The sequence below is a fragment of the Sardina pilchardus genome, chromosome 13, assembly GCF_963854185.1.
Source record: "Sardina pilchardus chromosome 13, fSarPil1.1, whole genome shotgun sequence".
Classification (NCBI taxonomy): Eukaryota; Metazoa; Chordata; class Actinopteri; order Clupeiformes; family Clupeidae; genus Sardina; species Sardina pilchardus.
The window spans coordinates 8,035,560-8,061,697 of NC_085006.1; the positions used below are offsets into that span (position 1 = coordinate 8,035,560).

General features: G+C 50.6%; 1 protein-coding gene across 1 annotated transcript in view; it reads right to left on the reverse strand.

Moving 5' to 3' along the window:
• brip1 (BRCA1 interacting helicase 1) overlaps positions 1 to 26,138 on the reverse strand; it is a 36,806-nt gene that overhangs the window by 5,021 nt on the left and 5,647 nt on the right. Inside the window, exons 7-19 of the mRNA XM_062551743.1 lie at positions 23,289 to 23,624; positions 20,022 to 20,243; positions 18,873 to 19,072; positions 18,492 to 18,624; positions 17,774 to 17,928; positions 17,218 to 17,386; positions 16,848 to 16,988; positions 16,260 to 16,421; positions 6,879 to 7,038; positions 5,987 to 6,108; positions 1,462 to 1,574; positions 1,080 to 1,162; positions 10 to 330 (exon numbers count right to left, since the gene is read on the reverse strand). Of these exons, the coding sequence (XP_062407727.1) occupies positions 10 to 330; positions 1,080 to 1,162; positions 1,462 to 1,574; positions 5,987 to 6,108; positions 6,879 to 7,038; positions 16,260 to 16,421; positions 16,848 to 16,988; positions 17,218 to 17,386; positions 17,774 to 17,928; positions 18,492 to 18,624; positions 18,873 to 19,072; positions 20,022 to 20,243; positions 23,289 to 23,624 (2,317 nt within the window). The remainder of the gene's footprint in view (positions 1 to 9; positions 331 to 1,079; positions 1,163 to 1,461; positions 1,575 to 5,986; positions 6,109 to 6,878; positions 7,039 to 16,259; positions 16,422 to 16,847; positions 16,989 to 17,217; positions 17,387 to 17,773; positions 17,929 to 18,491; positions 18,625 to 18,872; positions 19,073 to 20,021; positions 20,244 to 23,288; positions 23,625 to 26,138) is intronic.

The window sequence follows — 26,138 nt, forward strand, 5'->3', positions numbered from 1 at the left end:
GTGGTGTACCTGTGCCTGTGCCTGTGTGGCAGGTGGGTGCAGGGCTGCCCAGCTGAGGTGAAGGCCCTGCCGTCAGGCTCCACGCCCCCGCCGGGCTCGCTGGGGGCTGTGCTGGCTCCGCTGGCCGCGCTGGCTTGAGGGGTGGGGACAGGAACGGGGCTGCAGGCCCAGAGAAGGAGGGGGTGCAGGGGGGCGCCACTTGCTCCATCTTCCCCAATGCGTGGTTCTCTGCTGCCCCCTGCTGGCACTTGGAGAAGGAAACCAGGGACTGCATGGCGTCGCCAAAGTTGTTGTGGTGTTGGACCAACTGGCGCACCCACTTTGACAGACCTGTGACACACACACACACACACACACACACGCATATATACACACTCCATTAGCCAGAACTCCTGTGTCAATGGTATTTGTCATGTCTAGGTGTGTAGGTGTGTCTGTTTTGAGTGAATGTGTGTGAATACACATATGATATGTTTGTCTGACAAACATGATTTTCACCTCCCAAAACACATTACTCAAGGCTTTCCCCACCTCAGAGCTGCAGTGGACTACTACCACCACCTAGTGGTTGAGTCGAGCCACTGCAGTGCCCTGAGGCAGCTGAGCCTGAGGTTAAGGAATCGATTCGCACCAAACGGTCCATTCGTACCAAAACCTCTTAGTTTGGTTCGTTTTCGTTGGTGTGAAAGCATTAATCGCACTCGGGTGCGCACCAAAACAAGCGGACCGAGACCTCCAAAAAGAGGAGGTCTCGGTCCGCTTGACTCCGCACCAAAAGTCGACCTCTGGTGCGGTCCCTCTGGTGAGAACGCGAACTGGGGTCCAAACCATAGACTGTAGGTCAAAATAGTGAGTCAAAATTGGCGCCGATTTCTACCGGAAGATAAACATTGAGGAAAAATCTATCAGGCCAATTTTGGTTCGTTTTCTGGTGTGAAAGCGGACCTCACTGGAGTCTATATGCTACATAATAACAATTTCATTGCCTGAAGCAGACCAAATAATCGAATTAGTGGTGTGAAAGCGCCCTAAGTAGCACTCTTTTAGTCCGATTACAAAGATCCTGTGGGCCGCAGTACCTGTGATGTACTTGTTGGGGTTTGACCTGAAACGGTCATCTACCAGAATGAGGGCGCCCCAGTCATTCTTATGGCGGATGCACCTATGGGGGAGAGAGAGCTGTTATCACTTCTTCTGGACAGACCCTTACCCTCCAGTTACAATGCACAAAGGTGATGACAAATATGCAATCTGTCATTTGTCAAACCTGATGGTACAGGTAGTTCAGTTTTCAAGCGGATATTTTAAAAATGGTTCAGGAAAAAAAAAAGAAAGAAAGAAATCTAGGTCAGGTTTGGAACTCTTGCGGAATACTTGCACAAGAGAATCACGGTTGCACAAATACTCACACGTCCCTAAAAACACAGATTGTGCGCAAAGCAAGCAAACACACACACACACCTGCCTAAGGCCTGGTTGAGGGCCCGGTAGGCCTGGATCTCATACCAGCGGCTGCCAGTCAGCAAGCCCCGAGCTTTACAGTGATGATCGTTATACTTCATCTTCAGCTCCACCTAAGAAAACACACACACACACACACACACACACACACACACACACACACACACACACACACACACATAAAGAGAGCATGACTTCAAAGAGGCGGGCATGAAGTGGTGCATGAACAAGTTAAACAAACAGCGCACACACACTGAGCTCTGAGAACAGCACACACAAGTGGTTCTTCATTCCAGTCCAGTGAGTGTGTCGCTCGCTCGCTCGCCGAGGCGATGTGGTCCAGTATCGACACAGGTGTGGATCAAAGCCAGAACACTCTGAGCTGTGAACGCCTCGGTTAGCGCACTGGACACCATGAGAGAGGGCCAGGGGGGGAGAGGTCGAGGAGGGTCCAGGAGGGTCCAGGAGGGTCCAGGACGCTCTGGAGGAGGGGTAGGATGATGCCCGGCAGGCTGGGCAGCTCTTGGTGTGGCTGGGTGTTGGCTGGGTGTTGGCTGGGGCGTTGGCTGGGGCTGTGGCAGTGCCAAGCTTGCTGACGGGAAGGGATAGTGGGCATGGAAGGAAGTAATGGGGTGAATTGTTCCACAGAGAAAAGACAGGTGATTGCATTTTGTGTGTGTGTGTGTGTGTGTTTGGGAAGGGGGTGGGTCGATTTGTATGTAGATCACACACCCCAGGGTAAACCTGAGAAATGTTTTACCCTTGTCTGCCCCTGTGTGACTGATCCATTCTGAAAGGGGGTGAGTGAGGTGTGTGTGTGTGTGTGTGTGTGTTTGTGTGTGCGTGCCCGCCCAGCCTGGGTGAAGGCCAGAGAGATGGCATGGCGCACCAAGTCCTGTCCTGCTCACCGCCGAAATGCCACGGAGGCATCCATCAATTTTCGCTCGCCGCTCTGCGTTTTAGCGGCTAACCTTTTGGGAGATTGACAGGCGAAAAGTTCAGCCAGGCCTCACCCCGGTGGGACGGGGGGGACCCGAGGAGCCACCACTAACCACTTCTGACAGGCACCATGTGCCCGTTTGCTCACACACACACACACACACACACACAGGGGGGGAGGGAACAACACACCTGTCATGGGGACATGGCAGGTACAACGTGTCCCCTCACACACAAACACACACACTTTTCAGAAAGACATGTTAACATCTTACACATAAATATGAGCTAACACACACACACACACACACACACACACACACACACACACACACACACACACACACACACACACACACACACACACACACACACACACACACACACACACACACACACACACACACACACACACACACACACACACACACACGTAATAGCAGCTCTCTCAAAAAAAATAAACAACTTGGAATCCATCTGCTTAAATCCTGCCACCCTGTCTGTACAGCAAACACAAAATCTGCAGGCCAATGTCAGTGACTGTGTGTGTGTGTGTGTGTGTGTGTGTGTTTTGTGAGTGAGTGAGCCTGTGTCGGCAGCTGTCTGTCTCACTGACACCAGAAGGGTTAGGGGGCATCTGCTGTGAGATCCAGCCGTCAGAGCGAAAGGCCAGCTCCCCTCCGGCCGCACCCGTCAGACCCCCCCCCCCCCCCTCCCATCAGAGTCCATTTCAGCGCTGGGCCCTTCACTCCGCCACTCTGCGCCGCGCCGCCATGCGACATGACAGCTTGCATATGTGAAAAAGCCAATTCTCGCTGCTAGCCAAAAAGCCCTAAATGTGCAAAGGGAGCCACTGGACGGATGGGATTAGTTCAAATGTCAGCAGATAGGCCCTCTCTCTCTCTCCCTCTCCCTCTCTCTCTCCCTCTCCCTCTCTCTCTCCTCTTTTGCTGTGCATCCCTCTCCCTCCCTCTCTCTCTCTCCTCTACCTGTTCATCCTTGAAAAACACACGTCTGGCCCGAAGGCATACTTCATGGCCGAGTGGCTCTGTGCAGATGTGAAGTTTTGTGCATGTGTGTGTGTGTGTGTGTGTGTGTGTGTGTGTGTGTACTGCCGCCCACCTGCTCTCTGGGCCCCAACAATAGGAATTCCGTTATAAAAACAAAGGGTCTTCAGTCACCATTCTAGTTTTCAAATTGAGGCCTCAATAAGAAACATGACTAGGTGTTTGTATGGGAGCCTCAAGAGTGACCAGCACGGTAGCTATTTCAATACTAGATTTTAGGCAAAGTACAAATTTGCGGGTGTGAACAGACAGACAGACGGACAGGCGTGCGCGCACACACACACACACACACAAAAAAAGCTCCCTCAAAAATACATCCGTTGCAGTATTTGAAAAACAAGCACAACAAGTACATACAGTATGTAAACCACAAGCGAAAACAACATGACAAGAGGCCCTCGGCAAAAACAGCATCTCAACTGAGATGAAGAGCTTATTCAACACAATCTCAAGCACACACACACACACACACCAGTCATTATTCCCCACGAGTATCCATTTCACTGTGGTAAAAGAGAACACATCCCATCAATTAATCTCCACAAAGCAAAAAAGCCCTCGCCGAGCTAAATGCACTAGCATGGCATTTGGGCTCCATAAAGAGGCACAGATTCCTCCCGGTCTCTCATGTGGGCCCTCTGCCTTGGCACGCTCAGCAGCTCTGTCATTTGGCAACCAGATCGCCCTTATCAGCGCTGAGTGTCTTTTAAATGCCTTTAAAGGGCCTTTTATTGTTTTACTTCCCGATACCAGTGTTTGCTTCCAAGTGCTTTTCATTTTTTTACAAGCTTCCCTGACGGCTCTGAAAAAACGTACAACTCACTAACATTTTTACACGCGAGACGCGGACTGAGAGAAAAAGGCTCTTTCTTTCTCATTCTCTCGCTTTTTTTTTTTGTTGCCCAGTAACTATTTAAAGTTCACCTTTGATCTCAGTCACAGTAACAGCGCCGTAAAAAGCAATGCCGTGTGTTTGTTCAAGTTTAAAGGCTTTCCACTCCACTGTCTGGAGGCGGGGGGTCCAGCCGTCCCCATCACAGCCACTCTGCACACTACAGCCAGGGACCTGCACAAGGGCATGTGTGTTTGTGTGTGGGTGTGTGCACATCTTTGTGTGTGTGTGTGTGTGTGTGTGTGTGTTTGTGTGTGTGCGATAGAGACCTTGTGAGGAACTCTTCACACTCCCATCACAGTTTTGCTACATGTGCTGCACCTAAAGTGCTGCTTCAGCAGCAGCGTGTGTGTGTACACAGTGTGTTTGTGTGTGTGTGTGTGTGTGTGAATGTGTGTGTGTGACAGTCACCCGTCTCTGGCAGTCATTAGTGTCAGTGTCCTTGGCCTCCTCTGTGCTAATGGGGTCATGTCTCTGACCTGTGCAACATCCTCTGGGGCACAACAACCCCACTCACCCCACAGCACTACACTGAGTGACTGTCTCGTCCCTCTCTTACTCACACACACTCACACACACTCTCACACACACACACACACACACATACAGACACACTCACACACAGACACACAATCCCATTTCTAACCTCCCTGCATCCACTACTTGGAAGAGACCATCAAATCCTCAAGGTCCGATCTGCTTGTCCACTGCTCTATGGGAGCTCGGCTATACAGTAGGTGTGGGTACAGGAGTGGAATAAAGCCTGGGGTGAGTGGGGCGGCCATTACAACACCACCCAGAGGCACCTGCCTAACATGACCTTCTGACCCACAGAGAGAGAGAGAGAGAGAGAGAGAGAGAGAGAGAGAGAGAGAGAGAGAGAGAGAGAGAGAGAGAGAGAGAGAGAGAGAGAAAGAGAGTAAGAAAGAGAGGAACCAATGACCTCTCTGCTGCCCCTTTCTAAGCTTCAGATGGCCAGTCCTGGCCTCCTGCCGTCCGACCAGTGCTCCAGTGAAATGGGGAAAAAAAAAAATTCAAAGTCTCTCCCCAGAGATGGAGGCTGGCATATCGCACAGCTTGCTGCTGAGGTGGAGGTGGAGGTGGCGGAGGGGGAGGAGAGGGGGGTGGTGGTGGGGCGGGAGCGTGGTAAGTGTCAATCATTCATACTTGTCCCCACGGTGACAAAGGCAGTTCTAAACGTACTTTGACAGCAAGGTAGAGCGGAGGGGGGGGGGGGTTTGGGGAGGAGGGGTAGTTACTGAAAAGGTCAGGTCTATGTGTGCAGTGCAGGGATGACGGGGGCAAATCACTTTGGAGTTTACTTACGGATCACAAAAAACAAGGCTGTTCTCGTGTGTGTGTGTGTGTGTGTGTGTGTGTGTGTGTGTGTGTGTGTGTGTGTGTGTTTGACTGTGTTCTGGAACTTTTGTCACTCTTAGTCTGGACAAATACTGTAGGAGTACGGTCTTTATGTGGGTAAGATAAGTATTCTACTCACAGTAAACATGTATGTGAACAGCTGAAAGAGTTTCTGGAAAATTATTCTAAAATACAAAAATATTTGGAATTCAAAAAAGAAATGTGCGTTGCATAGAGAAGTGAGGCTGTGACACCAGGCTGGCTTTACCTGCAGGTCTTTGATGTTGGGGAAGGGGATTCCGATGGTGACCACCGCTCGGGCGTTGTCATCAGTGAAGTCCAGTCCCTCACTCACCTTCCCCCTGCACACGGCTATCAGCAGTGCACCATCTGCGGCGTCCAAACCACAACACCATCACCAACACCATCACCAACACCATCAGCAACACCATCATCATCATCATCATCATCATCATCATTATCAGAGAGAAACTTACAGGGAGTCAGTCCACAAAGATATGTTACCAACTGTCTCTGGAGCTCACATATACTTCTACAACACAACTTGCAAACACAGACCCATCTTTTAAAGAATACCTTATAAAGTGTGTTGCAACAGTGCCAGAAAAATCTGGCTCACCAAAGGAAGTGATCGGAACGACACCTATTATCGACCATCCCCTATTACGTGAGCGTGTACAAAATTTTCATTAGCGATGAGAATTCTCGGTGTAACCGTTGATGTACAGTGTGAAAGGGCGAAAATTGGCAAACCACCTGGCCAGCACTAAACTCCAAGCAACAAAATCAGGTATTTCAGGAGGTAAAAGCCCTGGTAAGAACCAAACCAGATTTTGTTCATATCTACACACCTGCAAGATTCATTTAGCAAATGTTATTTTGAGGCATTAAAAAACATCGTTGTTTTAGAATTTTCGAATGAAAGGGCCGGTAACTGGTGTCGTTACGATACTTAAGATGGCAAGTCAAGAAGAAGGCACGATTAAACCTGGCTTGTCTACTAATCATCACAAGATAGAAGAATTGATTCCCGGTCACTTTAAACTACACTCATTTTGACGGCACTAAGTGTGGCACTTCTGCCCGTGCCCTCCTCTGGACGTGGCACCCAGGCGGCGCTGCCCGCCCCTGCCCCTCACCTCTCTGGCCGCCGTGCCTGATGGCCTCGTAGTAGGTCTGCAGCAGCTCGTCGAAGTCGCCCTTGCCCCCACCGCGGGGCTCTGTGATCACCGTCTTCCGCTCCTCCAGCTTCTCCCACAGTCCCGTGTTGATCCAGCGGTCTCGCAGCTTATCCAGCATCTACACAACACACACACACACACACACACACACAATTATAAACAAGCTTGGTGCTTGTGGGTGGAATAATGCATAGCACATTTTCAGAGCCTGAAAAATGAAACAGTCAATTCTTCATGTGGTTTTCAAATGTGAGGCAACTTGTCAGACATTTCCTGACCATGTATCCATCAACATAGCTGCATGGCAATGTCTCTGTGTCTCGGCACATGAATTTCAACAATGAGTGTATTATGACTAAATAAACAATCACAAAAACACCCTCACACTCACTGGATAGATGTGAGAACACGTCCGCCTTTCTCGCGAGCTACATCTTTAATTTACGGACCGCGCCGGTCGGATAGGTCAACGCGGCACTCTCTCTCAAAAGTGCTCCGGAGCCCCGAGCTCACGGTTGGGTACGAGCGCTGCTCTTTCACCATCTCACCTCGGCCCTCCCCCGCGGGGGCGCCTCTCAACAGCCGGACCCGTGTTTGCGCCTCCAGACCCGGGGCCCCCGTCATGAAATCACTGCGGCGGCATGCTGCACCAGTCGTTAGTGCAAAAACCCGAAAAAGTCAGGCGCTCTCCGGGGGGGAGGCATTGATCTAAAAGCCCTCTCTCTCTCTCTCTCTCTCCCCGCGCCGGGTCGAGACTTCCTGTGTCTGCTGCGCCGCATTTTCAACTCGAATAACTTGCCCCGCCGTCCCCGAGCATCTCCACTGGCTTGGAAACGTGTCCGAGAGGGTCAAGCAGAAGTTCTTCTGGTAGTCAGCAGAATAAAGTTCTTTGGCGGCAGCGGGTGTGGTGCACTATGCAGGCCAAATCTGGCTCTGTTCTTGCAGACACGTTGTGATACAATTCCTAGTTTCATTTGCATTAGAATAATGTAGTTTGGAAATACTTATGAACTTGTGAATATCTGCAAGAGCAGATATTCCAAAGTGTAATGCATTGGTTCTATACAAAAAGAGTATGACATGTACAGTAGAACATGGGTTCTACTGATGCAGACGGGAAATAACATCATAGGAGTCCCAGACCTATTCTGGACTTATCTATGGCACCCACACAAAGAACCATACAGAGAGTAAAGGTAGTGTGTTGCTCTACACAGAGAGTTAAGATAGTGTGTTGCTCTACACAGAGAGTAAAAGTAGTGTGTTGCTCTACACAGAGAGTAAAGGTAGTGTGTTGCTCTACACAGAGAGTAAAGGTAGTGTGTTGCTCTACACAGAGAGTAAAGGTAGTGTGTTGCTCCGACAGGGCTGGTGGGAGCACTGTTTCAGGCAGGATGGAGGTATGTGTGTGTGTGTGTATTTATGTGTGTGTGTGTGTGCGTGCGCGCGTGTGTGTATGTGTGTGTGCACGCAAAGATGACTGGCTGTGCTGATGAAATCAAGCGGGGACAGATTTCATCAGGTCGTTGCCTGCAGGAACAGTGGAGCAGGGAAGCGTGCATCAATAAAACATGCACTCTTTTTTTCTCAGGGAGCTGTAACGCTCGCATCAACAAGGTCCCCTCGTTTATCTGCGATCACAGGGACTGAAATGGGGTGAGGGGGAGGGGGGGGAAGAGGAGGAGGGGGAAGATGTTTGTCCCACAATAGCTGTTCAATCCAATACAAACTTGGTGTGAATTATTTACGTTATGTACCTTGGGCCGATCTTCCTCTGGACAAAAACAGACCCGGCAAAGAGGATGCAGAGAAGTGGAGCAAGGAACGCAAAGGACAACGGGAGAAGGTAAACAAAACACAAAACAAAGAAAAAAACAACACATCAAACAAACAAAGTTTAGATACAAAAGTCCCTAAAAGCCACTTCTTTTTCAAAAGAAATTAGATAATAATGGTGAATGAATCCTCTCCACACATTGTATACGATAATTTAATAATTTAGCTTCAAAACCCGCCAAGTACCACTCTCTTACTGGCAAAAACCTATAGGATCCTGGTAAAAAATGCTAATTTAAAAGAAAAGTGGTCAGATATAAAACAAACCAAAGAAAATAACTATGTCACAACTATCGGCATCCATTATTGGAAAGGTCAACAGCACTGCAGTCACTGGAATCACCTTGATAAAAAAAAAAAAAACGAGAAAAAAACGCAGACAAGACATCTGTGACAGAACGTCGGACAGTCAGACATGTTCCCCGTCTCGGCTGACCGACGTGATGGGGCCTGTGCTGCCGTTGTCCAGCTCCAGTCGCCTCGTCTCGTCCGGCGCTGACGAGCCTCGCGCAGCCCGGCAGGGTTATTAATTTCACCTCGGGAGTGGCGTCCGCGTAACCGGATCAGAACCCACTGGCCCGTAACCCGATCGCCAAACAGCGGCGGCCCCCTTTAAAAGACGGGGACACATGCGAGGGCACAAAGGCACCCTTGTGCAGCCTTGTTGTTTATATTCCCTGCGCTGTAATTTGTAAAGCCTTATAGAGAGAACAGGAGAGGAGAGGAAGGGAGCGGAGATAGGGGAGGAGAGGAGGGGTGGAGGAGGGGACGACTGGGTGGGGGCAGGGCTGGAAATACAATCCCGTGCCACTCCAGGAGGCCCTTTGGCAGAAGAGGCCGAGAGACGGAATGGGCCTAATGCTTTTATCTGGCAGGCTCGAGCGGGCCGACATCGCTCTCTGTCCGCCGCTGATTCAGCCATTTAATTACGCGCACATTTTCCGTATCCTTCATCTTGACAGAGCCGAGCTCCCTGTGCACTTCAAAGGGCGACGGTCTGGACGATGGCAGAGCCCGGCGGGGCCCCTGGAGGATTGGAGAGGCCACTGCGAGTCTCTCGTCCAGCTCATCCCCCCGTATGAGGCAGCGGTACAGTATAATGCGGAGCCTCGGAGGTGGACCAACAAATCATCTCTGAATTGTTACACAGATTCTTTAACCTAATTTGACAGATGACCAGAGCATTTACACATTGAAAAAAAACGTCCTATATGTAACGGTTTTGGAAAAATATCAAACAACATTCTTTACACCAGCTGACTTAAAAGTGAAATGACTACAACATTATTGATCCTTGAATCACAATTGACAAATTAATTAAACCATTAACAGAAAGTAAGCCAGTCAAACAATGTGGAAAAAGTTTTAGAACGTCCAATCTCTTGTTCTCGACTGATTCTCTTATTGTTATTATAGAACATCTCTCTCTGCACGCGGGCATGTGTATGACAGTTATGTATTACAAACAGCCACTTCACCTCACAGGACTCTGATGGGCACTAGGTAGGCCCAAAACAAAAGCCACCAAATGCCCCCTCCCCCCTGAAGTTTGCCCTGTCTGTCTGCAACTTCTGTGATGGCAGGTCAGAGAAATCACTTGATTCATGTGGCATGTGTCCTCAAATGAAATGCCTTGAAGCAGGTCTGTGTGTGTGTGTGTGCGTGGTATGTGTGTGTGTGTGTGTGTGTGTGTGTGTGTGTGTGTGTGTGTGTGTGTGTGTGTGTGTGAAAGCGAGAGCAGGCGGAGGTGAACACATGGCCTTCATGACTAATTCAGGGGCATTATCTGACGCCGGGTGCGCTGCCGTCTCCACAGGGCCCGGGCTGCCACGCGGCAGACACTAAATGTCAATCTGCACACTTGGCTGGCGCTCAGGTGCGCAAACAAGGCAGGGATGACCCTGTCCCATGCTATGCCCGCACACACACACACACACACACACACACACACACACACACACACACACACACACACACACACACACACACACACACACACACACACACACACACACACACACACACACACACACACACACACACACACACACACACACACACACACACACACACACACACACACACACACACACACACACACACACACACCTTGATGCAACACATATCAGAACAGACATGACTAAAACAGAAAAAAAGTCATATTTGCCACAGCAAAAACTAGTACTAGAATAGTCTCTACTTGTTACAACCGATTCAGCATGGTAGAGATACAAGAATAAGATGGCTATGCAGACTCTCATCATAGCTCTTGTAAAAGGTGTATAGTATGCGTCAATGCATACTGTATGTATCTGTGTGTGTGTGTGTGTGTGTGTGTGTGTGTGTGTGTGTGTGTGTGTGTGTGTGTGTGTGTGTGTGTGTGTGTGTGTGTGTGTGTGTTATCGACATGTGATGTGTACGAAAACAGCGCGGTTGTGGGCAGTGGAGGATGGCCGCGCCTGGCAGGACGTCCGGTTCTTCTCACCGCTGCAGGTGGCAGATCCAGCCTCAGGCGGACACCGGTGGCGGGCGAGAGGCCTCATGGCTAATTCATGGCCACTGCCACCGGCCAGAGACTCACAGCTCCCTACAGCAGAGCGTCTCCGTGACGGGGCCACGGCCGTCACCACCCACGGCAACACAGAGTCTCTCCATTACAGGAGAGCAGGGACACCGAGCCACACAGGAAAGGATCAGGCTTCCAACAGGCCACCTGGGCTCCCATAGGTCACCAGCACAAACCACACAAGGGCTCTAGAGGCAGAAGGGCTGCAGAAAGAGCAGAACACATACTGCACCTCTGCCCTGATCGCTAATGCTGTGTTCTAGCATTTCAACCATTCATTGGCAATAGGTAGCTAGTTAGCTGGTTAGCTGCAAGGTGCCACAAGCTCTACTACAGTGTACTGTGATGGAGAAGTGCTTTTACACAAAGACAGTCACACCTGCAGTGTCGGTCTCTAAAACACTGCCCTCTTTTCTCTCAGTTTCTCTGTCTTTCTTTTCTCTCTCTCTCTCTCTCTCTCTCTCTCTCTCTCTCGGCAGCCACGTGTGGGCGATAACGGCTCAGGAGCACTGGAGCTGTTGAAGCAACAAAATGGGGGCGAGGACTATTTAGCAAACTTGCAGAGGCACAACAAAACGTGAATAATTGATGCATCCTCACCGCTCTCTCTCTCTTTCTCTCTCTCTCTTTTTCTCTCTCTCCAACGCACCGCCTCAGCCGCCGCCACGCCAGAGTGACTCCGCTCGCCTCTGCGACTCCAAGGGGACCCGCCGATGCCACTGACGCCACACACACACACTGTCTTTCTCTCTCTCGCTCGCTCTCTTTCTTCCCCCTTCCATCTTTCATCATCCCCCTATACCCCACTTTACCTCCCCCCCCACCCCCAACCCCCTCTTTATCTCTTTCCTTCCATCTCATGCCGCCACTCTGGCGGTGTGGCAACACTTTGCTCTTCTCTCCTCCACCCCACACACCCCCAACTCCACCGCCTCCATCACCCACCCCACACACACACCCCACACACACACACACCCAACCCCATTGCCTCCATCACCCACCCCACACACACACACAACCCCATTGCCTCAGTCACCTCCCCTCTCTCTCCACCACCCTCCCTTTTTTTGCGCAAACAGCCGTTTAAATAATGGAGATGGCCAGGGTGCCGGCTGCATTAATGAAATATGCGTGTGTGTGTGCGTATGTGTGTGTGTGCGTGTGTTTGGGGGGGGGGGGGGGGGGGGTGAGTGGCCGTGGTGGTGGCAGGAGGGTGTGTGGGAGCAGCTGTAAATAATTCAGTTGTCAAATATCACGGTGACGATCACGCCAAGGACGGAGCAGAGTGGCGCCTCGGCCACCTGCCACTAACACACACACACACACACACACACACACACACCACCTCTTCCTCCTCTACTTCCCTCCCCCTTACCACCAGACTAACTACTGACAGGGGACAGCCAAGACAGAGAGACAGACAGACAGACGGACAGATGGAGCACAAGGTACGGGAGAGGAAGGGAGGGGAGAGAGACAAAGAGAGAGAGAGAGAGAGAGAGAGAAAGAAAGGAAAGAAAAAAATAAAAGAAAGGAAACTTCTTTGACTTCTTTAAGTGCGTCAAAGCCACATAGACGCCACAGCTGAGGTCCACACAGAAATGGAGCTCCAGACTCCAGGTTCAGACCTCTCCCTCTCCACCCTCTCCACCCTCACCTCTCCATCAGGCGGTGGAGTGAGTGGCTCGGTCCTGCGGGCGGCCATTAGCGGCGGGCCTGTGCGAGGGCGGCCTGTGATGTGCTGCTGTAAAGTGGGCCGGGTCAGCGCTGGGCTTTCAAGCCCGACACCGGCGCTGCCACTGACTGATGAGGCTGGTAAACACACTCAAGTGCCCAGATACCGCAGACGACCATTACCCACTCATACACACACACACACACACACACAACTCTCTCGCTCTCACTCACTCACACACACACACCCACCCTCTTCTGGGCTCTCACCACTCCAACTCCTACTGTACTTGTTACACACCACGTGCATGTCTGAAGACGAGAAGTTCAAGACCGACGAGTGAAGAGTGGAAAACAAGCTGGACGCCACGTAGGGTCAATCCAGCAATTCATACAGTTGGAGGAGTGACGCTAACGTCCAGATGAAGGCAGAGGGGCGCTATGGCGCGTCGGGCAATTTTCCCTCGGCTCACTTAATAGCCACACGTCCACTTCCACTCTTGTTTTGCTGGGTCACTGGCCTTGTGTGATGAATTAAATATAGCGCTCCACTTCTGACACCGGCCAGTGAGTTAATGTGGACCAGCTCTCATGTCCAGCGCATGCATGCACACATGCTTACACACACACACACACACACACACACACACACACACATACAGAGCACACACCACACACACACACACCACACACTGTATGGCAGGAGTACAAATGACGGCACAGTGTAGAGTAGAGACAGTAGGGGCATGTGGCCGAGGGGCCTCAAAGGTGTGTGTGTGTGTGTGTGTGTGTGTGTATGTGCGTGTGTGTGGGGACAGGGGGCGGGGGGGCTGCATAACTGTATGGCTGTCGTGTGTCTGTGAAGTGTTCAGTGACACACACTCACGGTGCAACACACGAACATCCTACTCACACACCAACCACATCATGCACTACACACACATGTGCTCCATCACTCCTCCCCCCCCCCCCCCCACAGGCGCCAGCTCTGGCGCATCCTCATAAGCAGACAGCGTGGCGACATCACCCCCTAATGGCCCTTATCTTAATCTGCTTTAAAAGCATCTTGCCTTTCGTGTCCCGAGCCTCCTCACCTATATACAACCACTGCCCCCAACCCCCACACTCCTCCAACCCGCCAGAGGACCCTAATGAGTCTGATGACTGTTTATCCCCTACGGGCCCATCCGTCTCAGACCCCCCCCCCCCCCCCCCCCCCTCACTTGCTCTCTCTCCCCCGACTGTCTGGCTGAGCTGTCGCGTGCCATGCCACTGGCGAGCATGTCTGCGCAGGGGGGGTTTGAGCTGGTTCTTAACGCTAACCTCACTGGTGGACAAGGGGTGGACAGAGGAGAGCAGGCAAGGCAGAAACTCCAGAGGCCTCGAGAGCGAAAGTGAGCGATGTGGAGAACTGTGGGCTTGAGTCGCGTGTGAACTAAAGGCCGATGAAACGGGCAGGAGGAGAGGCTCGCTGTTGAGAGTCAGTTATCTCGCCATCTCAGCTCACAGTCACAGCGTCTGTGAAGTGTCAGGGAGTGTGTGTGTGTGTGTGTGTGTGTGTGTGTGTGTATGTGTGTGTGTGTGTGTGTGTGATAGGGCCACCGATAGGGATTATAAAGAGGGGCACTGAAGGATGTCTAGAGACCACAGAACCTACTCCCTCCCCCCAAACGCACACACATGCGCAAACACACACACACACACACACACACACACACACACACACACACACACACACACACCTCAGACGGGACTCTCTGGCTCCTGCCGTTCCACTGGCTCCAATTAATCCCCAATCTGTGACGGCTTTTAGGGCGGCGAGGCAGATTAAATATTAATCCAGCCATGTGGGAGTCTTACATGGACATCAATAATGAAAACTTCTTACACACGACGCACAACATACACACACAAACACACATACTGTACATACACACACACTAAACTACACCACACTACACGTACAGCATGCTATGGAAGACCTATACACAAAACTCAAAGAACTCATCAGGACTGGTCCATGTCAAGAGGTGCTTACATGGCATGTTATTGGAACAGTGGAAGCTGGAATTGAAATCACTGTCAACATTTCAAAAAGACACAAACTTAGTAATGCGGATATATTAAACATAAAGATGCACGCACTCAATCTCTCTCACACTTTCACCCTCTTCCACACACACCCACACCCACACACACACAAAAAGGGACATTTGAGAAAGTTATCACCCCTCCGTGGAGCCCCAGTGATAAGCCTCTTGAACTGGGATCAATTATTCATGGGCAAAAGCATAACAAACAAAGGGGGACAAAGTGTTTATCAATGACCGCCCATAAGTGAGCTCTTCAGGCGAAAGGCGATACAGGACAGGGGAAACAGCAGCCTGTACTTTGAGGTTTGTCCACTTAGTAATATACATTACACCTGCTTAGAGCCATCTGCCATTACTGTACGCGTGGAGAGGATGCTGATCTACTAGAACAACATTAAAGAAAGTAAACAAACCAAGCTGAACTTCCTTAAGAGGAGCACTGGATGAGGCATGTTTTTTAGGCTTCAAGTTTCCTATGCGTACAACACCAGTGTGTGTGTGTGTGTGAATGCAGCTTCAGGTCCTCCAGTGACTGGAGAGAGGGTGATTAAACTGTGGTCTTGAGTGCCCCCTTGTGGTCAGCTGTTCAGAGGCACTTTTAGGAGAGCTCTCCCTGTACATTGTTTCCAATGCAAGTGGTTTTAATGACTGATAAAACTATGCACTGGGAGAGGATGGCCAAAAGTCTCTGGGTGTCCAAAACATGTTGTTACTGCATGTCAGTCACACGACGGCATAATACAAACTGGCAAGATGTAGCCAGATTTAATAAAGGCTTTTTAAATCTGACCACCCAGTGCTTTACTTTGTTCTTACCCTGTTCCTCCAGCAATAGGGAAGATGTTCTGCTTACAGGAGTCTTTTTTTTTATATCTTTTTTTTATTCCTGTGTAAACTTGGACAAAAAAAACCCACAAAAAAAAAAAAAACTGATCTTGCAGAAAGACAGAAAGGAACAGTACACAACACGTTCAGAAACACCTGATGCCAACACCCGAGACAAGACGACAGAGGCACAGGGAGAAAGAGAGAGAAAGAGAGAGAGAGAGAGAGAGAGAGAGAGAGAGAGAGAGAGAGAGAAAGAGAGAGAGAGAGAGAGAGAGGGAGAAAGAGAGAGAGAGAGAGAATCAAAAGAGAGAGGGAATAAGGAAAAGGTCAGTGCGTGCCCACCTTGTAGGAGGGCAGGAAGCACAGCACCCCGGGGCCCATGGTCTGGCACACGTTCAGCAGCAGCGCCCCCACCTCGTCCTGGAAGGTGAACGTCTCCGCGTGCTGGAAGGTGGCGCACAGCTTGCGGCCCTGCGGTCCTGTGCCAAGGGTGCCCACCCACACCTGTGGCACACAGCAACGCACGCTCAATACACAGCAGCACACACACAATGCCCAAGTATCCGTTTCTCCTTCACTAGGAATAGGAACAACCTGAGCCTTCTTTTCTGTGTTTTCATTTGTGCTTTTTGAATGAAGTTGTGCATTTATTGTATATTTATTGTATATTTCTTATATATATTCTATATAAGCCACAGGACAGTGTATTATGCAAGTTAAAATAAACAAAACCATATCAACTGCTCCCGTGTATTAACCTCATAGCTGAAGACATTTCGCTAAATCAATGTATAAGCTGTGGCTAATAGTTGGGAAATTACGGTACATTACATTTTATTTTTTTCCCCCCATCATGGGTCTGAGAGAAACAGTGGCACAGCTCTACAATATAAAAACAAGAACTCTGATGAGGTTCCTTTAGGCGCTGACCTGGGACCTGCCGATGACGTGGCTGGCCTCCAGCTGGATGGGGAAGCTGGCGCCCAGCTCCGAGGAGAAGGAGTCCATGGGGGAGAGGGTGCCTGAGGTCAGCACGATGCTACGCACGGAGCCGCTCAGGTCCGAGAAGGCCTGACAGAACACGAACACGCACGTTCACGCACACAAACGCACAGACAAACACATACACTTTTAACTTTATGTCCAGGTAAGGTAGACCTGCTAATATTCACAGACATATGTCTGTATGGTTATCCAAGTCTGGCCATTTTAAAGCGCTTCTTCCCTATAAAGATCTGCGTATGTGTGTGTGTGTGTGTGTGTGTGTGTGTGTGAGCGTGTGTGTGTGTGTGTGTCTTACCACTGCAGGACTGAGGCACCAGAAGCTGAGTGTGTGCACGAGTGTCTTGGTGCGGGCACTGTTGCGGCGACGGTGTGGCCTGGCGAAGAAGCCATGACCGTCGGGAACATCAGGCTGGACTGTCCAGGCATAGGTCTGCTGCAGAGCCACCCGGTAGTCATCCGCAAACCTGAGGACACAGCAAACACACGAGTAGTTTTAGTTTAAAAGATCTACAGATCACAATATAGCAGCTATGGCTACAGTGTACAACAAATAACATGACATCACTAAAACAAATCATTTCAATTAAACAATACTAACAGGATAGTCTGGAAGCTTTAACTATAACTGAAGACAACAATCCATAGACTGAGAACACCTCCTGTAATAATCACTTTTGCCACAGACTACAGTATTCAAGCGACAGCAAATTACGGACAGGGGCTTGTGTTTAGCAAGAAAGGCGCTTTTGCATGAAGAACGCAAACTATCTCTGCTTTTGCCACTGTCTCTCTCTCTCCCATATACACCAATACACACACACACACACACACACACACACACACACACAGACCTGCACTCGTGTCTGTAGAGGTAGTCGAGGACCATGAAGAGGCTCTTGAGGACGGAGATGCTGCCGGAGCTGATGGTGGGCACGGTGACGGTGTCCTCTCGGCCGTTGACCAGCCCCACGCGCTCCTCCTTCTCCATCACCGCCGCCAGGTTCTTCTGCAGAGTCAACGCCAGCTTTAGCACACAAACTCTTACCACAAAAGGACTACTCTTTGTAAAAGAAGGTTACACATCTCCATACCCCATAAAATGGCGATTAAGGCCTTTTGGCCTTCATTTTTGGAAGATTGATTTACTACCTTTTAACACTTTTTAAAACCTTGGGGAGACACCCTGCCAGAGAAGGAGAGGGGTTAGGGAAGGAATCCGAGCAGGACAAGGAGAACTAACCTCTGCCAAGGCTGAAAGCCGTATCTAATAATAGTAGCGAAAGTGAATTTAAGATTTGTCGAGGTGGCGCACTAGCTAAATTTGATTTGATGGGGGGGAAAAAAGCCCATAATGAACAGGATACATTGGATCTTCAGGAATAAAATAAATCATTCTTGAGCATGGGCACAGGAAGACGAGAGGGAGGAGAGGAGAATGAGGAGAAGAGGGAGAGGAGAAGAGTGAGAGAGGAGAGTCAGAGGAGAAGAGAGTGAGGAGAAGAGAGGGAGAGGAGAAGAGAGTGAGGAGAGGAGAGTGAGGAGGAGGAGGTGTCTGAAGTGCTGTCTGACCTGCAGCATGCTGAAGGTGGCCGCTGTGATGCCCATCTGGTGGAAGACGGCCAGCACCTCCCTCCCCGTCCACACCTTACAGGAACTCTCATAGCCCCGCTCCTTTAGGAGGCCAGAGCTCTCCTGCACCCAGCTACACACACACACACACACACACACACACACACACACACACACACACACACACACACACACACACACACACACACACACACACACACACACACACACACACACACACACACACACACACACACACACACACACACACACACACACACACACACACACACACAAATCATATTAGATCTCACAAGACAGATGGGAGAACCAATAGAATTCAGCGATGCTGGGTATTTGAGCCAATCAGCCGCGGCGTACTTGGTGAGGCTGCAGCAGAAGGCCAGTAGCGGGTTGTGGTGGTCGGCGCGGATGTTGTACTTCACCATGGACTCCAGCTCCTCGCGGGCGTCCAGCAGCTCCTTTTGGTTGAGCGTGTAGCTGGCGCTCTCGCGGGCACAGTCCTCGATGTTGTGGGCCTCATCCAGCACCACGATCTGCCCCTTCAGGTTGATCTCCATCTGAGGTGAGGGTGAGGGTCAGGGATCAGGGGTCACAGTTCACAGTTCACATAAAGTAGCGTGGTTTGTGTGGAGAACTGCGTAACATTTCACCTCAATCAATCTGCATACCATTACAGGACTGACATACCGTATAACTTGCTCTGCTGCACAGCATATCCTACAATTATACTATTCATCATAATGTGTCCAATGAAAATGGACAATGTGTTATTATTATTACCATGACTGGCTCGCCACATTTCAAATACTACAGCAGGTTATGTGACTATCTTACGACGCTAATAAGTGTTTTAGCATTTAGAAAGCTACAACAATGATGAGGCCCAGTGTAACTTTACACTGCTTTACATCAAACACACCCCTAAATACCTCAGGTCTCTCTCAAGGCAGAGTAGCCAGAAGATGCATTACTAAGAACAATACCATCTGCCATCTCCTCTCATAAGATGAGGAATTCCTGGAAGATTAACTCCTGCATGACCAGCCATGGCTAACCCCCTATGATCTCCTCAACCATTCCATTGCAAGGACTACGTGATGACACCTATGCATGCCTGTGTTTCTGTCCCGATCCATAACGCAATGTTATTTTGGAATATTTGTATTGGTGCAGACTACAGCAACTTCCTGTGTATTAGCCACATTGTGTATAAGCCGCATGGCAGTGTTTTATGCAAGTAAAAAGAAACAAAATCATATTAATACCATACTAACTGGCTCCGTGTATTCACCTCAAAACTGAAGAAATTTTGTAAAGTCAATGTATAAGCCGCGGCTAATAGTTGGGAAATTACGGTTCTTGCTACAAACCAAACGGCTCCTTGGAGACAATAAAAAACATCCAATCCTCTCCACCTCCACCTCCACCACCACCACCACCACCACCACCACCACCATCCTCCTCCTCCTCTCCATCTTCTCCACCACCACCACCACCCGGACTCACACTCTCGCGGATGAGGGGGTCCAGCAGGTAGTTGTAGGGGCAGAAGACGATGTGGGCGTCCTGCATGAGCTCGCGGGCGGCGTAGTATGCGCAGGAGCGCAGCTTGGTGCCCAGCTTGACCAGCTCCTCGATGTCCCAGGCCTGGTGCAGCCCGTGCACCCACTGCAGCGAGTTCTGCTCCCTCATCTTGTGCACGTTGTGGTAGAATCTGCAGCTACGGCCCTGTTGACACACATACACACACACACACATTTTCATATGTTCACCAGCAAACATTTACATGTGCACACATACACAAACCACCAAACTGCTTACATGCTACAGTTTTAAAGAATTAAAAATCCAAGTATGCATAATAATAAGAGATATAACTTTATTAAGGGGTGACACAATTATGTGCTGATATCTCAACGCCTAAGAATAGACACTGTTTGAATTCAACTACACTGAGGAGTGACTGTCATAAGTACTTGCAAGGACTCTTCATCAATGACTAGACTGTCCCTTAAGCCACTCTCCCATCTTTTTTAGTCTCATGTCACAGAGCCTGCTTTGGGCTGTCTGCACCCTGCGCTGTGCTGTGCTGTGCTGCAGTGGTCAGAGCTTAGCCAGGGGCAGCGAGGGCCGAGGGCAGGATTAACCCCCCCCCCCCCCCCCGGTGGCTCTCGCCCTCCTCGGGGAGGTGACGACGGGCCAGCGGAGCCGACGGCGCTCGCTCGTAAGAGGCCTTTACGGCGCGGCGCTGCCCTCTTGGCCCTGCGGTGACGAGCGGCCGTAGAGGAGGCCTGGACGGGCTTTACAGTCGGGGCTTAAGGCGACGCGCAGCGGAGTGGTGAAGTCATGAGGGATCAGGGGTGGTGTTGGGGTGAAGGGTGAGCTGGGGGTTAAAGTTTGGGTGGAGTAGGAGCACATCAGAGACAGTGCCGGGGGGATGGGTGGGTGGTGAGGGGGTGGGGGTGTGTGGCAGTAGTGAGTACTGAGTAGTTCAGTGAGGCAGAATATCATGGCTCCCCGTCGCCCGGCCGCTCACCTAAGCCCCGGCTCTTTCATGTCATGTGCGACACGCTAGGGTTGTGGCAGGGACACCTCCCCTGACAGCCTAATGAGAGGCTCATAATGCAAGCTGTGATCATCTGCCTTCCTCCGGCAGAAGCCAGCCACCGCAGACGATTAACACAAAAAAAAAATCCCTCGGTCTCAATCGCACTCGCTCTCTCTCTCTCTCTCTCTCTCTCTCTCTCTCCGACTGGAAACAAAGTACGTTTGAAGGCCGTCCGCCCCTGCCAGACGAGGGGAAAGTGACAGAGAGCTCATCGTGATGTGACAGCTCGGGGGCTGGTGTGTGTGAGTGTGAGTGTGTGTGTGTGTGTGTGTGTGTGTGGGGTGGGCATTATCGCTTTCTAATTGCCGCCCACAGCTCGCAGGGTGACAGGGATTTCATTTTGTCGACGCTTAAACTGCGGGGTTTAGTGTTACGGCCGCCATAATCCACTGGCAACCTGTCTTCTTCTCCTTACACCTCTTGTCAAAGCAGCAGCTAAAGGAGACAAGGGAGCGGAGAGAAAGAGAACAAGAGAGCGCTTAAAAGAGAAGCCAGCGGAGGGCGGGAGGGTTGGAATTAGTGTCCCCTTCGCTCTCGTGCCTACGGGGCACTTACAGGAAACTGGGTGTGTTTTTCTGAAGTGGTTGAAGGCAGAGGTCAATCTCAGTTCAAAAGGGTGCCAAACCGTTATGGAACCCAACCGCCAACAAACACTGTTGAGGGCTGAGAGAGGTTGAATTGGCTGGACGGCATCGAACTTCGGCCCTTGGCTCGGCAAGGGTGAAAGGTCACACCATTAGCACTACAGGAGGAGCTGCTTGGTACAAATCACAAGAGAATGGGCAAGAGACACCTGAGAGTGAGCAGCCACACACAAGGGTGGTCAGTGTGCTCTAGATGGCTAAACAACACACCATCGATCAGGCCCTGCTCAAGTCATCGTGTGATGATGGGGTCAATGCTTTAGGGCCTGACCAATATCGGATTCATCTCACTAAAAGGACATGTGAAACGGCATGGTGTAAATATATGCGATGAACAAAATACGACACAACACGACACACTTTAAATCGGATTAAAATCGGATTCGTCGTAATACAAATTACTCATAGACACTTTGATCGAAATGACACATTTGAATTTCAAACGGGTGGCGAAAGGGGTGGTGTATGTATTTCTCAATGATATCACCATCTATCTCCTAAGATTTCAACCAAAGTACGGATCGTCATCGGAGACCAGTAAGAACGCCAGTTTCCTTGCTTCTCTCTTCATTAAAGGCATTTTAATCACTCACTTCATTACTCACACATTAGCATGAATAAGCATGCATTAGCTTCCCGCTGGTGCCTCATAACGGCGCTGAACAGATGATGGATTTACATTTTTGTGCCAATTTCAAACCCTGCACCAAATAAGTAAATAGATAGACATTTATTGATCGTTTCGGAAATTGATAGATTGTGCGCAAATTACACAGCTATTCTGATTAAATGATTCCTGTATCTAACACCTGAGCGATTTAGATGATCATGACACACAACAGCTGACCTAACGTTTCCAATCGTAATGATTTTAATCCAAAAGAGAGAACAAACCCTGCATGTAAATGAGACCAATGCCAATCGGAGTGAGCAAGTGGTCATCTTGAGCTGCTACTGATACCGGAGCGTTCAGTATAGAAAGACATGCCATCAAGCGCTTCATAGTTTAAAATCTAATAGTACCACAAGATTTCCATAGAAAGCTCTGAACTCTGACTTATTGCTCAGTCCATAAGTGGTGTGTGTGGTATGACCTGTGTGTGAATCTTCAGTGAACCCAGTGACCTGAGGCCTGCAGGCATCCCATTCTGCTCTCACCCTTTCATCTACACTGAGGGTCTCCACACGGTGATAGACACATGCAGACAAAAGGCCCAAAAGTGTCTGGAAAAAGAGGGGCTCTGTGAGTGTGTGTGTGTGTGTGTGTGTGTGTGTGTGTGTGTGTGGGGGGTGTTGGGGGGGGATCACGTCATGTCTCGTGACCTCTGCCCCTACTCTCTTTTCTGTAAGGCTTCAACTAGCGATAGTTTCCATAATCAACTAATTCCTAAATTCATCAATTTGTTAGAACCAACGCAGACCAACATAGACGTTAGGCATACAAAATGTCAGAGCAAGCTGAAAAACAAAACTGTCGCAGCCCAACTTTTCGCCCGTGTGTTTGTATCCGCGTTGACTCACGTCCTTCTGGTCCAGCAGCTCCTTGCAGCGCTCGTTGCGGTTGGCGTGCGGCGCCACCTCGGGGTGCACGCAGGAGTGGTTGCGGCTGGACAGGATGGTCATGGGCGCGCTGGCGTAGAGCGTGCGCTTGAGCTCGCGGGCCACCTGCGTGATCTGCTTGTGCGTGCGCGTGCCGAAGAAGATCTTGGGCACCTTCTTCTTCTCCGCCGCCGCCGCCGACGCCTCTCCTCCGCCGCCCTTCTCTTTGTCCCGGGCCTTCTCGCCGCCGCCGCCGCCCGCCGCTCTCCGTCCGCCCTTGGCGCCGCCGCAGGGACACAGGAGACAGGACACCGGGGACTGCAGGACACAAAGAGACACGGACAGGGACGTCAGGACACGTCCAGTATAAAGGGAAACAAACTGCTGGAGAGAGAGAGAGAGAGAGAAAGAGAGAGATAGAGAGAGAGAGAGAGAGAGAGAGAGAGAGAAAGAGAGAGAGAGAGAAAGAGAGAGATAGAGAGAGAAAGAGAGAGATAGAGAGAGAAAGAGAGAGAGATAGAGAGAAAGAGAGAGAGAGAGAGAGAGATAGAGAGAGAGAGAGAGAGAGGAATAACAGGGGATGTTTGTGAGCCGAGGCCTTTGTGCGTGTCGGACGTATAGATAAACAGAAACAAAGGGGCGAGAGATGGCCGCTGTGGCCGGCTCAGGTGACCTCTGCTGAGGCTGAAAGCTTAGACACGGCCATTGTTGAGGAGCAAAGGACCGGAGCCTCTGATTGGCTGGCCGTAATTGCAGTGGTGGTGGATGGTGTTCTCACTCTCTCTCTCTCTCACTCTCACACACACACACACACACACACACACACACACAAAGCCCTGGGGCTGGGCTGTAACCAATCCCTCATTCTGTACGAGAGCCTTTAAGTGGGCCACTTTCTGCCCATTGAGCGGCATGACAAACACACCTCAGCCACTCATGTCTGGGGCTCTGGCCTGTGCCAACTGCCAAGCGGGCACGCCGCCTTCACAGCCCCTAACCACACTGTTGACACACAGCACACTGGAGTACTATGACGGCATTCAGCGCACCACTGAACACGATTGGGTACAGACTGACAATACACGGAACTTGCTAAAGTAGAGGACTCAACTTCAGCGACGACAACGGTCACGACTGATAAGTCACTCACTGCCGGCAAAAGTGTTCTTCTTCACACAACCTCTTACGAAAGTAGGAAAGAAAATGCATTTAGTTTTCAGAAAAGTGCGTTCATTAGTTTTGATACGACATAAAAGCAATATATGCTTGCGGTAGCACAAGAAATAAAAAAGGCCATCTCAGGGATGAAAACAATAACAAATCAAAGACTAATTTCCCTGCTCTCCTTGCGGTAAAGTAGTTTGTTTTCATCTTTTCTGTAATGCCATGTGTCGCGCATTTTCCTGTGGCAATTTCACGGCGGCGGAAAAACGATCGCCCGCTGATTAATATAATTGGCGCCTGCTGAAAAGCCCCGGTGGGCTTAGTGCTGGTTCAGTCGGCTCAATAATAACAAACCATTGACACCCTCAGCCTGTTGCTCTTTTTCCACCCCTTTCGCCCGCTCTCAGCCAAAGCCGCGGCAGTAAGATTAGCCCCCTTATAAACAATCAGTCGAGTCAGGGCATGTGTTACACTTCAATACCGGGGGATCAAGCTGTCTCTTAGCCCTCGCCTCGCTGAGGATGGGGGTGGGGGTGGGGGGGCTCTGGTTACCCGAACCAGCCGATGTTTGCCATTAAATATTACAATGCGTGATAAGAATGGAGGCTGAATGGAATCGCTCGCTTTCACTCTCGCTCCCTTTGTTTTTTGTCTCGCGGTGAGATGTTCCTAAGCAGGATAAAAACCATTTTGGCTGATTTGCCAAGTAAACAGAACAAGCGCTGAAGAGAGAAAGAGAGAGGAGGGAGGGAGAGAGAGAGAGAGAGGGGAGGAGAGAGGGAGAGAGAGTATGCGTGAGAGAGAGAGAAAGAAAAGAGTGAGAGAGCGCGGTTAGGGTTACGGCCTCTGTGGAAGAGTTACGCACCCACACCCCAACTCCATGCACCCCGACCTGAAGAAAAAAGGAACGAAAAAAAAAAGAAAAGCGAAAGATGGATCCTCTTACCTGCTGCTGCCACATTAAATAGCCCGCTCCAAATATCCTGCCTTCTGTGGCAAATAATTACTTATTCATCGGAGAGGTGGGTGTGTGTGTGTGGGAGGTGGGGTGGGGGGGTGGTGATGCGGAGCGGCACGGTGATGATGGGGAGAGAACGGCTCGGCTTGTGAATGGGGGCCCTTGTCAGCGGTGGTGCAGGAAACAGCTGACACAAGGCTATCCGCTTACGCGTTCCCTGCCACCGTTTGGGCCCCGCCGCCCCCCCCCCCCCCCCCCCTCACCCGCGCCCTCCGAGCGGCCAGGAGACACCCCTGGAATGCAGATAACGGACGCTCCTGGCCGGCCCCGTCACCCCAGACACATCCGCCACTGAGCACGGCATTCTTCCTGCCCTCCTCCTCCTCCTCCTCCTCGTCTACCTCGCTAACTCCATATCGCATCCAGCAGCAGCAGCAGCAGCAGTGACTTCAATCAGATATCATAAGGGGCCAACAGTGGAGGGCTTTGTGCGGGAGTGTCAGCCTTGACGTGTCAGGCCGCCATGCTGAATGCAGGGGGGGCAGTGGCACTGAGCGGGACCTGCCAGCGCACCACCCATCCACGTCTTCTAGACATCTTAAAGGCGGCCTCCATATTAGTTTCTCTTAAAAGGTATAGATGCGGCGCGATATCTGCGCGGCTAGGGGCCTATGCCAGCTTCTCTCTCCCTCTTATTCTCGCTCTCCTCT